Genomic DNA, 13,523 nt, shown 5'->3' with positions numbered 1-13,523 from the left:
TCATTATTGTGCAAGTTTTGCATGTCTGCTGATGGTTTTCATTGTTTTCGGTACTATTAATATAAAAAAAACTTCATTAACTTCTAATTATATTAAGCTTTGTATTTATAGATGCATGCACTTGAACATTTCTTTTGTATTGTGTAGCTACTGCCATTAGATCAAACATAATCAAATTTATATCTTCTGTTGTGATGTTTCTATCTCTTATAGTTGCAAGTCAAGAAAGAATTTCAAATGAAAAGAAAATGAGTGGGGGTCTGGCACCAAGCAAAAGCACAGTATATGTATCAAATTTGCCATTTTCACTGACAAACAGTGATTTGCACAAGGTAAAACCTGTTATTACTGCTGAATGGATGTATTGGGAAGTGTTGTTGTATACTGAAATCTTCATTTCAGGAATATTTTCTTAAGTACCAAAAGAATTATACTACTTAAATCCTGTAATACTTTGTGCAATCATCATGCACTAGTGGTGAAGAGAATATTGTTCAGTGGCAGAAATACTAATCAAAAATATCTAGAATCGGATCATGTCTAATATTTTGGGTAATATACCTACTTCTCTTATTCATATTTGACTTAAGCTCTGAACATAAACAAACTTTCACCAAAGTGCATCAGCACAATTTACATGTTGATCAGAATTCTGACTTGAAACCATATCAGATGATATGTGGTCTGGGAACATTTTTTAAAAAACCAGGCTAAAGAGATTTGTATATTTCAGTGAACATAACCATCAAATAGTTCAGATAACTCTTATTTTAAAACTATATTGTCATTTTGATTTAAATAGGAATGGGCTGAAGGCACTCTACTGCAACTGTGCTTTGCTGAACTACTTGCAGGCAATAAAAACAAAATACTGGAAAAACATGGCTTAAGTAGCATTTGTGGAGAGAGAAGTTTTCCAGCATGTGCACTTTAGTATTAAAAATCTATTTCGTTCTATGATGAATTGCTAATTTGTAGTACTCTATATAAATTGCTGTATTACAGTTTTCACTGTATCCCAGTCAGATTATTTGATTACTGACTTTTACATACAGTTGAAGTCAGAAGTTTACATACACCTTAGCTAAATACATTTAAACTCAGTTTTTCACAATTCCTGACATTTAGTCCTAGAAAACGTTCCCTGTCTGAGGTTAGTTAGGATCACTACTTTATTTTAAGAATGTGAAATGTCAGAATAATAGTAGAGAGAATGATTTATTTCAGCATTTCTTTCTTCCGTCACTTTCCCAGTGGGTCAGAAGTTTACATACACTTTGTTATTATTTGGTAACATTGCCTTTAAATTGTTTAACTTGGGTCAGACATTTTGGGTAGCCTTCCACAAGCTTTTCACAGCAAGTAGCTGGAATTTTGTTCCATTCCTCCAGACAGAACTGGTGTAACTGAGTCAGGTTTATAGACCTCCTTGCTCGCACACACTTTTTCAGTTCTGCCCACAAATTTTCTATCGGCTTGAGGTCAGGGCTTTGTGATGGCCACTCCAATACCTTGACTTTGTTGTCCTTAAGCAATTTTGCCACAACTTTGGAGGTATGCTTGGGGTCATTGTCCATTTGGAAGGCCCATTTGTAACTGAGCTTTAACTTCCTGGCTGATGTCTTGAAATGTTGCTTCAATATATCCACATAATTTTCCTTCCTCATGATGCCATCTATTTTGTGAAGTGCACCAGTCCTTCCTGCAGCAAAGCACCCCCACAACATGATGCTGCCACCCCCATGCTTCACGGTTGGGATGGTGTTCTTCGGCTTGCAAGCCTCACCCTTTTTCCTCCAAACATAACGATGGTCATTATGGCCAAGCAGTTCAATTTTTGTTTCATCAGACCAGAGGACATTTCTCCAAAAAGTAAGATCTTTGTCCCCATGTGCATTTGCAAACTGTAGCCTGGCTTATTTATGGTGGTTTTGGAGCAGTGGCTTCACTTGCTGAGCAGCCTTTCAGGTTATGATGATATAGGACTCGTTTTACTGTGGCTATAGATACTTGTCTACCTGTTTCCTCCAGCATCTTCACAAGGTCCTTTGCTGTTGTTCTGGGATTGATTTGCACTTTTCGCGCCAAAGTACGTTCATCTCTAGGAGACAGAATGCGTCTCCTTCCTGAGCAGTATGACGGCTGCATGGTCCCATGGTGTTTATACTTGCGTACTGTTGTTTGTACAGATGAATGTGGTACCTTCAGGAGTTTGGAGATTGCTCCCAAGGATGAGCCAGACATGACATCATTTTCTGGCCTCAATCCGATAGAAAATTTGTGGGCAGAACTGAAAAAGCGTGTGCGAGCAAGGAGGCCTACAAACCTGACTCAGTTACACCAGTTCTGTCTGGAGGAATAGAACAGAAGTCCAGCAACTTACTGTGAGAAGCCTGTGGAAGACCACCCAAAACATTTGACTCAAGTTAAACAATTTAAAGGCAATGTTACCAAATACTAAAAAAGTGTATGTAAACTTCTGACCCACTGGGAAAGTGATGAAAGAAATCTGAAATATATCATTCTCTCTACTATTATTCTGACATTTCACATTCTTAAAATAAAGTAGTGATCCTAACTGACCTAAGACAGGGAGCGCTTTCTAGTATTAAATGTCAGGAATTGTGAAAAACTGAGTTTAAATGTATTTGACTAAGGTGTATGTAAACTTCTGACTTCAACTGTATATATAGCACTGTTCTATTCCCACAAAACAATAAATTTCAGGACTTTCGTCAAGGAATGCCTGTATTTAAAACAAAATTAAGATTAAGGGTTAGGAATCTTAATTTTGTGATAATGAATTTTCTGTATCAAATGTTTGTTAAAAAAAAAATAATAATAATTAAGAAACAATAGCAAGTGCTTGAACATGCTATCCTGAATCTGAGGCCAAGTTTGCATCACTTCAATTAGATTGCATGCCAGTGGTAGAAATGGAAGTCATCAGCACTTAAGCTTTTTTTTGATAAACGGAATGATTATTTTCATAAACAACCTGCTTAAAATGACAGAAGTAGCTGGACCAGTGAATATACTTCACTATTGCAATGGCTTTCTAGCCAGATATAAAGAGCTAGAAACACATTTCTCATAGAAGTTAGCATATGGAAGATATCCTGCTATAATTCAAACTATTTCCAGTGGAGTTGCTCAATTGCTACCAGAGTCAGAAGTTGAAATGTAAAAAAAAATGAGGGGTAAATCATTGGCCCTCCAGACCTTCACCAATATCATGGCTAATCATCTACTTCAGTAACCTGTTCCACCTTCCTCCCATTTGTTTAGGTCTCCTTAACATTAAGAATTCTCTCCAATTTGAATGCAAGCCTTGAAAAAATATTCCCCCCCCCCATTCCTTTGTTCACATAAATCATTACTACAACCAGGAATTTTGATTAATTTAACTGAGAATTTTTATTTGTGAATCACATACTCCTTTTTTTCACAGCAGAGCCCAAAAAACAGGGAAAATTGTAAAGCGTGAAAAACTAACAATTAAAACTGAAATGTCAGCAGTTCAAAAGTATTCATTCCCCTTTGCTCAGTACTAGGTTAAATAATCTCACAGCTATTACAGCCAGTAGTCTTTCTGTAAAGTTCTCTTAGTCGATTTGCACAAAGTGATGGAGCAATATTTGCCTATTCCTCCTTGCAAAATTGCACAAGCTGTGCCAGGTTAGTTGAGGAGTGCAATCTTGAGGTCTTGCCAGAGATATTCAATTGGGTTAAGATCAGCATTCTGTCTGGGTCACTCAAGGACATCAATTTTCTTAATTTGAAGCCAATCCATGGTTGCTCTGGCAGTGTGCTTTGGTTCATTGTCCTGCTGAAAGACAAACTTCCTTCCCACTGTAGGTTTTCCAGCAAAGGCTAACAGGTTTTTATCTAGGATCTCTGTGTACTTAGCAGCATTAATCTTCCCATCAAACCTGACCAGATTTCCGGTGCCTGCTGCTGAAAAGTATCCCCATGGCATGATGCTACCTCCACCATACTTTACAGTAGGGATGATGTTACCTGGTTGACCCCCCCCCCCGCAGAGTTTTAGATTTGCACCCCATATACTGCTTAGTGGTGAGGCCAAAATGTTCCACTTCGGTCTCATCAGACTACAATACCCTCTTTACAGTATCTTCTAAATGGCACACTTTGCAAAGTATTTACGGGCAAGGATATGATTTTTTTTCAGCCACTTTTTTGCCATACTTCCATAAAGGACTTTTTTTTTTTTTGCAAGGTTTTAGAAATTGTGGAGCCATGTTCTTCATCTCCAGTTGCAGTCACTCAGAGTGACTGTTGGTGTCACAGTAGCCATTCTTCTCCAGCAACTACGTTTAGAGAGGCGGCTTGACTTGGGCAGTGTGGCTGTGGTTTCATATTTTTTCCACTTTTTACAGTGGACTGCACTGAGCTCCGTGGTATGTTCACTGCCTTTGAGATGGCCTTGCACCCTTCCCAGATTTGTGCTTCCCTATTATCATTTCCATGCCTCGTCTTGAATACTCTTTTGTCTTCATTTGTCTGTTGAAAATCTGCCGTACTGTTGGACTTTAGAGAGGGAGGTATTTATTCTTATGAATTCATTGAGAGTAGGTGATCTGCCAATTTTATACAAAAAATTATTACAGTTAATATAGTAATTACGAAGGGAATCAATACATTTTCAGCCTCACAACTTTGTTTTTCAATTTTTAGTATATTGTTGACAGGTTTTGGAATTTTTTGTTGATTTGACATGATACACAATGTTTTGTAGATTAGCTCAAAATTCCTTCAATATATTTTAAATTTAGAAAATGAGACAATGTAAAAATAGTTGTGTGGTTGAATACTTTTTCAAGGCACCATATATTTAGTGACTTGGTCTCCATTGCCTTCTGTGGTAGAAAACTCTGTAGGTTAACCGTACTCCAGGTAAAATAAACTCTCTGAACTTTCTAATCATTTCTAAGTTTGAGAATGACACTTGGCTTATCCAGAGACTGTCATCCCAGATCTTGGACTTCAGACATCAGACTATCCTTCTCGTATCACATTTAGAATTTCATGAGTTTCTACAAGATCCCCTTTCATCCTTTTAAACTGTAGAGACTGTTGACCCAATAAACCCCAATCTCTTCTCATACATTTATTATAGCATCAGCTTAGTTAACATTTTTTGCACTTCTTCAATGGTAGGAACATCTTTCCTTAAATAAGGAGACCAAAGCTGCACATGTAACTCCAGATTGCAGATCACCAAGGCCCTGTGCCTGTAGCAGTATTATTTTGCCAGTTGCTGCAGAACTGCAGGTATCTTCTGCTGTTTGAGAACTCAGTTTGCAGTAATGACTGAATAGCTGAGTGAATGCCCTGGTTTAATCATACACCCCCTTTGTTTGGCCCATGCATTTAGTTATATACATTTCTGGGTGGCCATATTTCTGGTTTGTGAACTGTATGGGTTACGAGCAGTTCTCAAGAATGAAAGCTGGGAAGGACTTTAGCAAATCTCAAACACTGATCACTGAACCTTTCCAGTGATCCTAGCCTGCCACTCAGCAAATGATCGGTTTAGTTCTGCTCTTATTTCATATTGTTTTTTTCTTTCTTTTTTTTTCTATCTTTTTTATTGAGTTTCAAATTGATAAACATAACAATGATAATGATACAAAGAGATCAGGATTACATTAATAACAGTTAACATGTACAGACACAGACTCTGAGTAACATATTTAATTTAAACCTCCCAATTTCTTAATAACTGAACATGAAAAAGATTCAGAAAAAAGTTTTACCCTCTACACTAAAAAAAGCAAAACAATACAAAAACTGGGCTGCCATATTTCATCGGTTAAGATTATTATTTGTCATTAACTCTGCTCCTCTATACAAAAACAAAAAGTTATTAAAAAGGATTTGGAAAAGGTCAACTTACATCATATGAGAACGTTGAATAAATGGCCTCCAAGTTTCTTCAAATTTAACCGAAGGATCAGTGGTACCACTCCTAATTCTTTCCAAATTTAAACATGTTATAGTTGGGGCAAACCATTGAAATGTTGTAGGGGGATTAGAATCTTTCCATTTAAATAAAATGGATCTTCTGGCTATTAATGTAACAAATGCAATCAAACGACAAGCTGAAGGAGATAAGTGACTAAAGTCTATCATTGGTAATCCAAAAATTGCAGTAATAGGATGAGATTGTAAATCAATACGTAAAACTACTGAAATAATATCAAAAATGTCTTTCCAATATTTTTTCCAAAGGAGAGCAAGACCAGAACATATGCATCAAGGAAGCTACCTCAGAATTACATCTGTCACAGACAGGATTTATATGATCATAAAAACGAGCTAACTTATCCTTAGACATATGGGCCCTATAAGCCACCTCAAATTGTATCAAAGCGTGTCTAGCACACATTGAAGAAGTGTTAACTAGTTGGAGAATTTTCTCCCATTTTTATATAGGTAAAGATACCTAAAGTTCTCTTTCCCATTCATTCTTAATTTTATCAGACATACCTAAAGGTATTTTCGTAATTAAATCATAAACAATTGCTGTTAAACTCTTCTGATAGGGGTTTAAACCTAAAAAATTTTCTGTAATTTCAGTTTGATGTGATATCGGAAAAGTAGGTAAAATAACCTTCAAGAAGTTTCTGATCTGTAAATATCTGGAAAAAAATGTGACCTAGGCAAGTTATATTTATTAGACAACTGTTCAAAGGACATGAGACAATTATCCATGAATAAATCACGAAAACATATTATTCCCTTTTGTTTTCCATAAAAGAAAAGCTTGATCAGTTCTGGATGGTTGGAAGAAAAAATTGGATATAATAGGATTTGACAGGATAAATTTATTCAATCCAAAAAATTTACGAAATTGAAACCATATTCATATTGTATGTTTAATTATTGGATTAATCATTTGTTTGTTCAGTTTAGTAAGTGCAAAGGGAAGGAAAGCCCCTAAAATAGAAACCAATGAGAACCCCTGTACAGACTCACACTCGAGGTTCATCCATCATGGACATTGAATTTCATCCAAATGTTGGGTCCAGAACATATGGAATATTAATTGCCCGATAATGGAACCTAAAGTTCGGCGATGCCAAACCGCCATCCTTTTTTGATTTCTGTAAATACTTCTTACTTGATCTAGGATTTTTATTCTGCCATATATATGAAGAAATTTTAGCATCAATAATATCAAAAAAGGATTTAGAGATGAAGATTGGTACCGCCTGAAATAGATACAGAAATTTAGGTAAAATAATCATCTTAATAGCATTGATTCGACCAATCAATGATGGAGACAATGAGGACCATTTAGTAAGCAGTTGTTCAATTAAGGGTAAAAAGTTAATTTTAAATAGATCCTTGTGCTTCCTAGTAATTTTAACACCCAAATAAGTAAATTAATGAGTAACCAGTCTAAATGGTAATTGTAAACAACAGGAATTCTGCAGATGCTGGAAATTCAAGCAACACACATAAAAGTTGCTGGTGAACGCAGCAGGCCAGGCAGCATCTCTAGGAAGAGGTGCAGTTGACGTTTCAGGCCGAGACCCTTCGTCAGGACTAACTGAAGGAAGAGTGAGTAAGGGATTTGAAAGTGGGAGGGGGAGATCCAAAATGATAGGAGAAGACAGGAGGGGGAGGGATGGAGCCAAGAGCTGGACAGGTGATAGGCAAAAGGGATACGAGAGGATCATGGGACAGGAGGTCCGGGAAGAAAGACAAGGAGGTAGGGGGGGCGGCCAGAGGATGGGCAAGGGATATATTCAGAGTGACAGAGGGAGAAAAAGGAGAGTGAGAGAAAGAATGTGTGCATAAAAATAAGTAACAGATGGGGTACGAGGGGGAGGTGGGGCATTAGCGGAAGTTAGAGAAGTCGATGTTCATGCCATCAGGTTTGGAGGCTACCCAGACGGAATATAAGGTGTTGTTCCTCCAACCTGAGAGTGGCTTCATCTTTACAGTAGAGGAGGCCGTGGATAGACATGTCAGAATGGGAATGGGATGTGGAATTAAAATGTGTGGCCACTGGGAGATCCTGCTTTCTCTGGCGAACAGAGCGTAGGTGTTCAGCAAAGCGGTCTCCCAGTCTGCATCGGGTCTCGCCAATATATAAAAGGCCACATCGGGAGCACCAGACGCAGTATATCACCCCAGTTGACTCACAGGTGAAGTGTTGCCTCACCTGGAAGGACTGTTTGGGGCCCTGAATGGTGGTAAAGGAGGAAGTGTAAGGGCATGTGTAGCACTTGTTCCACTTACACGGATAAGTGCCAGGAGGGAGATCAGTGGGGAGGGATGGGGGGGACGAATGGACAAGGGAGTTGCGTAGGGAGCGATCCCTGCGGAATGCAGAGAGAGGGAGGGGAGGGAAAGATGTGCTTAGTGGTGGGATCCCGTTGGAGGTGGCAGAAGTTACTGAGAATAATATGTTGGACCCGGAGGCTGGTGGGGTGGTAGGTGAGGACCAGGGGAACCCTATTCCTAGTGGGGTGGCGAGAGGATGGAGTGAGAGCAGATGTACGTGAAATGAGGGAGATGCGTTTAAGAGCAGAGTTGATAGTGGAGGAAGGGACGCCCTTTCTTTTTCCCTTGTCCTAGAATGAAAAGCCTCATCCTGAGAGCAGATGCGGCGGAGACGGAGGAATTGCGAGAAGGGGATGGCGTTTTTGCAAGAGACAGGGTGAGAAGAGGAATAGTCCAGATAGCTGTGAGAGTCAGTAGGCTTATAGTAGACATCAGTGGATAAGCTGTCTCCAGAGACAGAGACAGAAAGATCTAGAAAGGGGAGGGAGGTGTCGGAAATGGACCAGGTAAACTTGAGGGCAGGGTGAAAGTTGGAGGCAAAGTTAATGAAGTCAACGAGCTCTGCATGTGTGCAGGAAGCAGCGCCAATGCAGTCGTCGATGTAGCGAAGGAAAAGTGGGGGACAGATACCAGAATAGGCACGGAACATAGGTTGTTCCAGAAAGCCAACAAAAAGGCAGGCATAGCTAGGACCCATACGGGTGCCCATAGCTACACCTTTAGTTTGGAGGAAGTGGGAGGAGCCAAAGGAGAAATTATTAAGAGTAAGGACTAATTCCGCTACACGGAGCAGAGTGGTGGTAGAGGGGAACTGATTAGGTCTGGAATCCAAAAAGAAGCGTAGAGCTTTGAGACCTTGCTGATGGGGGATGGAAGTATATAGGGACTGGACATCCATGGTGAAAATAAAGCGGTGGGGGCCAGGGAACTTAAAATCATCGAAAAGTTTAAGAGCGTGAGAAGTGTCACGAACATAGGTAGGAAGGGATTGAACAAGGGGGGATAAAACCATGTCAAGGTATGCAGAAATGAGTTCGGTGGGGCAGGAGCAAGCTGAGACAATAGGTCTGCCAGGACAGGCCGATTTGTGGATCTTGGGTAAGAGGTAGAAACGGGAAGTGCGAGGTGTGGGAACTATAAGGTTGGTGGCAGTGGATGGGAGATCCCCTAAGCGGATAAAGTTGGTGATGGTGTGGGAGACTGTGGCCTGGTGCTCCTTACTGGGGTCATGATCGAGGGGTAAATAAGAGGAGGTATCCACGAGTTGTCGCTGTGCCTCAGCAAGGTAGGGGTCAGTATGCCAGACTACAACAGCACCCCCCTTATCGGTGGGTTTAATAATAAGGTTAGGATTAGTGCGGAGGGAGTGGAGAGCAGAGCGTTCCGAAGGAGTGAGGTTGGAATGGGGACAAGGTGCGGTGAAGTCGAGACGGTTGATGTCCCGTCGGCAGTTAGCAATAAAGAGGACCAGAGCGGGGTGTCCATGAAGAAGAGGAGGGTTGAAGACGGGAGAAGGGGTCATCGGTGGGGGTGGAAGAGTCCTTGCCAAAGAAGTAGGCTCGGAGACGGAGACGGCGGAAGAAAAGTTCCGCATCATGGCGAACACGAAACTCGCTGAGGTGTGGGCGAAGGGGGACAAAGGTGAGGCCCATACTGAGGACAGAGCACTCTGCCTCCGACAGTTGAAGGTCGGAGGGGATGGTAAGGATCCGGCATGGATGAGAGCTGGGATCAGAGGGGGGAGGGAGGTTGTTGTCAATGGAGAGGGGAGGGTTGGGGTGAGAGGAAGATGGAGCCTCTGAGGGCCCAGGAGCTGACGGTGGGATCTGAGGGAGACGGGGCTGCGGACTGGTGGTGGGGGAAGGGGAGATGGGAGTCACAACAGCAGCACATAAAGACCCGGCCTGGAGTTCAAGGCTGGAGTCACAGTTGGTGGTTGCGCAATTGCTTTGAATGTGTCCATGGTCGTTGCTGGAGTCCGGGTTTTGAATATGCCCTGAGGTGTTGGAGCCGGCGAGATCAACGGCAGAGTAAATGGTAATTGTCTATAGATTGGAACTTGCATACTTAATGGAAAAAGCTCACCCTTATTAAGATTCAATTTATAACCAGAAAAGCTACTAAACTGAGCAGGTAATAATATTACTGCAGGGATGGATTTCTCTGGATTAGAGATGTATAGTAACAGATCATCTGCATATAATAAATTATGCGTCTCATTCCCACAAATAATACCAAATATACTGGGTGAATCATGAAAAGCGATTGCCAAGTGTTCCAAGGCAATATCAAATAGTAAAGAGCTTAAAGGACAGCCCTGTCTAGTACCTCAAGAAGGCCTAAAAAAGGGGGATCTCTGATTGTTAGTAAGTACAGAAGCCAAAAGTATATGATATATCATTTTAATCCAAGATATGAATTTTGGGCTAAAATTAAATTTCTGAAGGATGTTAAATAAATATTCCCATTCAACTCTATTAAACGCCTTCTCGGCGTCAAGTTAAATAACACATTCTGGAGTTTTAGATAAATTATATACAATGTTCATCAACCTCCTAACATTAAAATACGAATAACGATTTTTAATAAATCCTGTCTGGTTGTCAGAAACAATTTGTGGCAATACATTTTCCAATCTAATTTCTACTATTTTGGAAAAAATTTTGGAGTCCATATTTAACAAGGATATAGATCTATATGGTGCACAGTCAGTGGGGTCTTTATCTTTTTTAGGAATTAAAGAAATAGATTCTTCATAAAAAGATCATGGTAATGTACCTACAAATAAGGCATCCTTAAAAATTCTACATAACCAAGGAGAAAGTAGACTTGAAAAAGATATTTAAAATTCTACTGTATATCCATCCAGACCGGGTGCTTTACCAGTGCTTCATCAAAGAAATTGCTTTATTTCTTCCGTAATGGATGCATCTAATGTTAAATATTCATTAAATGGTAATTTCAGAATATTCAATTTTCTTAGAAATTCATGCATTATGGTAGAATCATCAGGAAATTCTGATTGGTATAAAGAGGAATAGAATTCTTGAAAAGATTTATTGATTTCATCGTGATCAATCGTCAAAGTACCATCCCATTTACGAACTTCAATAATCTGACATTTAGCCAAAGCAGCTTTCAATTGGTTGGCCAGTAATTTACCTGGTTTATCACCATGTATATAAATTTGACTCTTAGATTTAAGTAATTGATTTTCAATTGGGGATGTTAATAACTGTGTTGCATCTGAAGTTCAACTCTCTTTTTGTAAAGTTCCAAATTAGGAGCAACAGAATATTTTTTATCAATTTCTTCAATCTTATCAACCAATGTATGTATTTCGTTATTAATTCGTTTTCTCAATCCAGCAGAATATGAAATAATTTGCCCATGGATATATACTTTAAAAGTGCCCCATAATATCCCACTGGAAATTTCTTCCATAAAATTAGTTGAGAAGAAAAAGACAATCTGTTCTTTAATAAAGTTAAAAAAAAATTTAAGTCCTGAAGCAGAGTAGAATTGAACCGCCATTGTCTAGCACTAAAAGTTACATCAGTTAATTTAATTGATAGTTTCAGGGGCGCATGATCAGAGACGGCAATTGCATCGTACTCACAGGCAGTAACAGATGAAACTAATCGAGGGTCAATGGGAAAAGTAATCAATTCTGGTGTAATTATGATATACATGAGAAAAGAATGAGAACTCTTTATCATTACCATGTAAAAGCCTCCAAACTTCTAAAATTCTAAAAAGGAATTGATAAAAATAGCGGATTTGTTTGGAAGTACCTGACTGGGCGCAGACCTGCCCATCGAGGGATTCAGGCAACAGTTAAAATCTCCAACCAGTATTAACGTATATTCATTTAAATTAGGAAGTGATGCAAATAAATGCTTAAAGAATTCAGGATAATCGATATTTGGTGCGTAGGTATTAACCATAACAACTTTTTAGTTATAAAGTAAAGTACCATTCGGGTCGGAAGTTGTTTTATAATGAACAAATGAAATCGAGGAATCTATAAAAATAGAGAGTCCTTTCACCATAGCCTGTGAATTAGTGTGAAATAGTTGGCTTTTCCAAAACCTAAAGAAAATGCTGATTATCCTCCTTCCTTACATGAGTCTCCTGGCAAAGATAATCTGAGCATTCAATCTATGAAAATCTTTAGAAATCTTCAGAAATCTTCTTCCGTTTAATCGGATGATTCAAACCATTCGTATTCCATGAAACAAAGTTAATAATATTATCCATTGTACTTGAATAAACCATGTGGTATGTAAAGGTTAACCTTACTGCATAGGAAACTCATGAATCAGGAAAAGGGAAAAAGGTTTAAAGAGGAACCGGAAGTTAAGACAATTCAGACATATTTGTAGTTTCAGATCAGCCCAGAGGGAAAATAAAAACTAAACTAAAAATAGTCCCACCCCCCCACAAAAGAAAGCCCGAAAACTGGTCAATAGACAGCCAGAAAGCTAGACACTTCCCTACCCCCATCTCTCTTGAAGGCAAGTCTCCAATGAAAAAGGAATGCAAAACACCACCCACAGTCAAAACATTGAAAAGAGAATGCCATTTTAAAAAAAAACACCAAACAAATGTTTTAAAAAAAAACAGCCATTTGCAAAACATTTTGAAAGGCAAGATCTTGGAAAGTGAAACAGAATTCAATCTTATTAATATTTCAAGAAAGAAAATCAATCACCAAATCAGATTCTTAATTATTTTCAAAAACAAACAATTGAAAATAATAGAATAAAATAATAAAGGGAAAGAAAGAAAAAGGAACTTTAACATAAAAGCATGATAAATATCCATACTCCAAAACAAAGTACGAGCATTATCAAACCAAGGGCAAAATTCTTCAAACTTTAAAAGTCCAAATCTATGAACTGGTTATTAACTTATAAACAAATGAATACAGACAAGAAAAACCAGTAAGTTTATTAGGCAGCTGAGCTCGAACTTTGATCCTCAAGAAATTGATGTGCTTCGTCCATGGATTTAAACCATTTACGCGATTTACCAGGCAGAACAATCCTTAGGCGAGCTGGAAATAGAGCTGGTTGGAAATTTCTTTGATATAACTCGGACATCACCGGTTTAAAAAGCGATCGTTCTTGCATTACCTCAGAACTGTAGTCTTCAACCAGATGAAACTTGAGATCTCCATGCACAATAACCCCTTTCCAACA

General features: G+C 38.9%; 1 protein-coding gene across 1 annotated transcript in view; it reads left to right on the top strand.

Moving 5' to 3' along the window:
* zcrb1 (zinc finger CCHC-type and RNA binding motif 1) overlaps positions 1 to 13,523 on the top strand; it is a 47,972-nt gene that overhangs the window by 15,973 nt on the left and 18,476 nt on the right. Inside the window, exon 2 of the mRNA XM_072268107.1 lies at positions 214 to 332. Coding sequence (XP_072124208.1) covers positions 249 to 332 — 84 coding nt within the window. The 5' untranslated portion in view covers positions 214 to 248. The remainder of the gene's footprint in view (positions 1 to 213; positions 333 to 13,523) is intronic.

This window comes from Mobula birostris, chromosome 9, assembly GCF_030028105.1.
Source record: "Mobula birostris isolate sMobBir1 chromosome 9, sMobBir1.hap1, whole genome shotgun sequence".
In the NCBI taxonomy this organism is placed as follows: domain Eukaryota; kingdom Metazoa; phylum Chordata; class Chondrichthyes; order Myliobatiformes; family Myliobatidae; genus Mobula; species Mobula birostris.
Note: the sequence above shows the minus strand (reverse complement) of the source record. Positions and strands in the feature narration are given on the sequence as shown.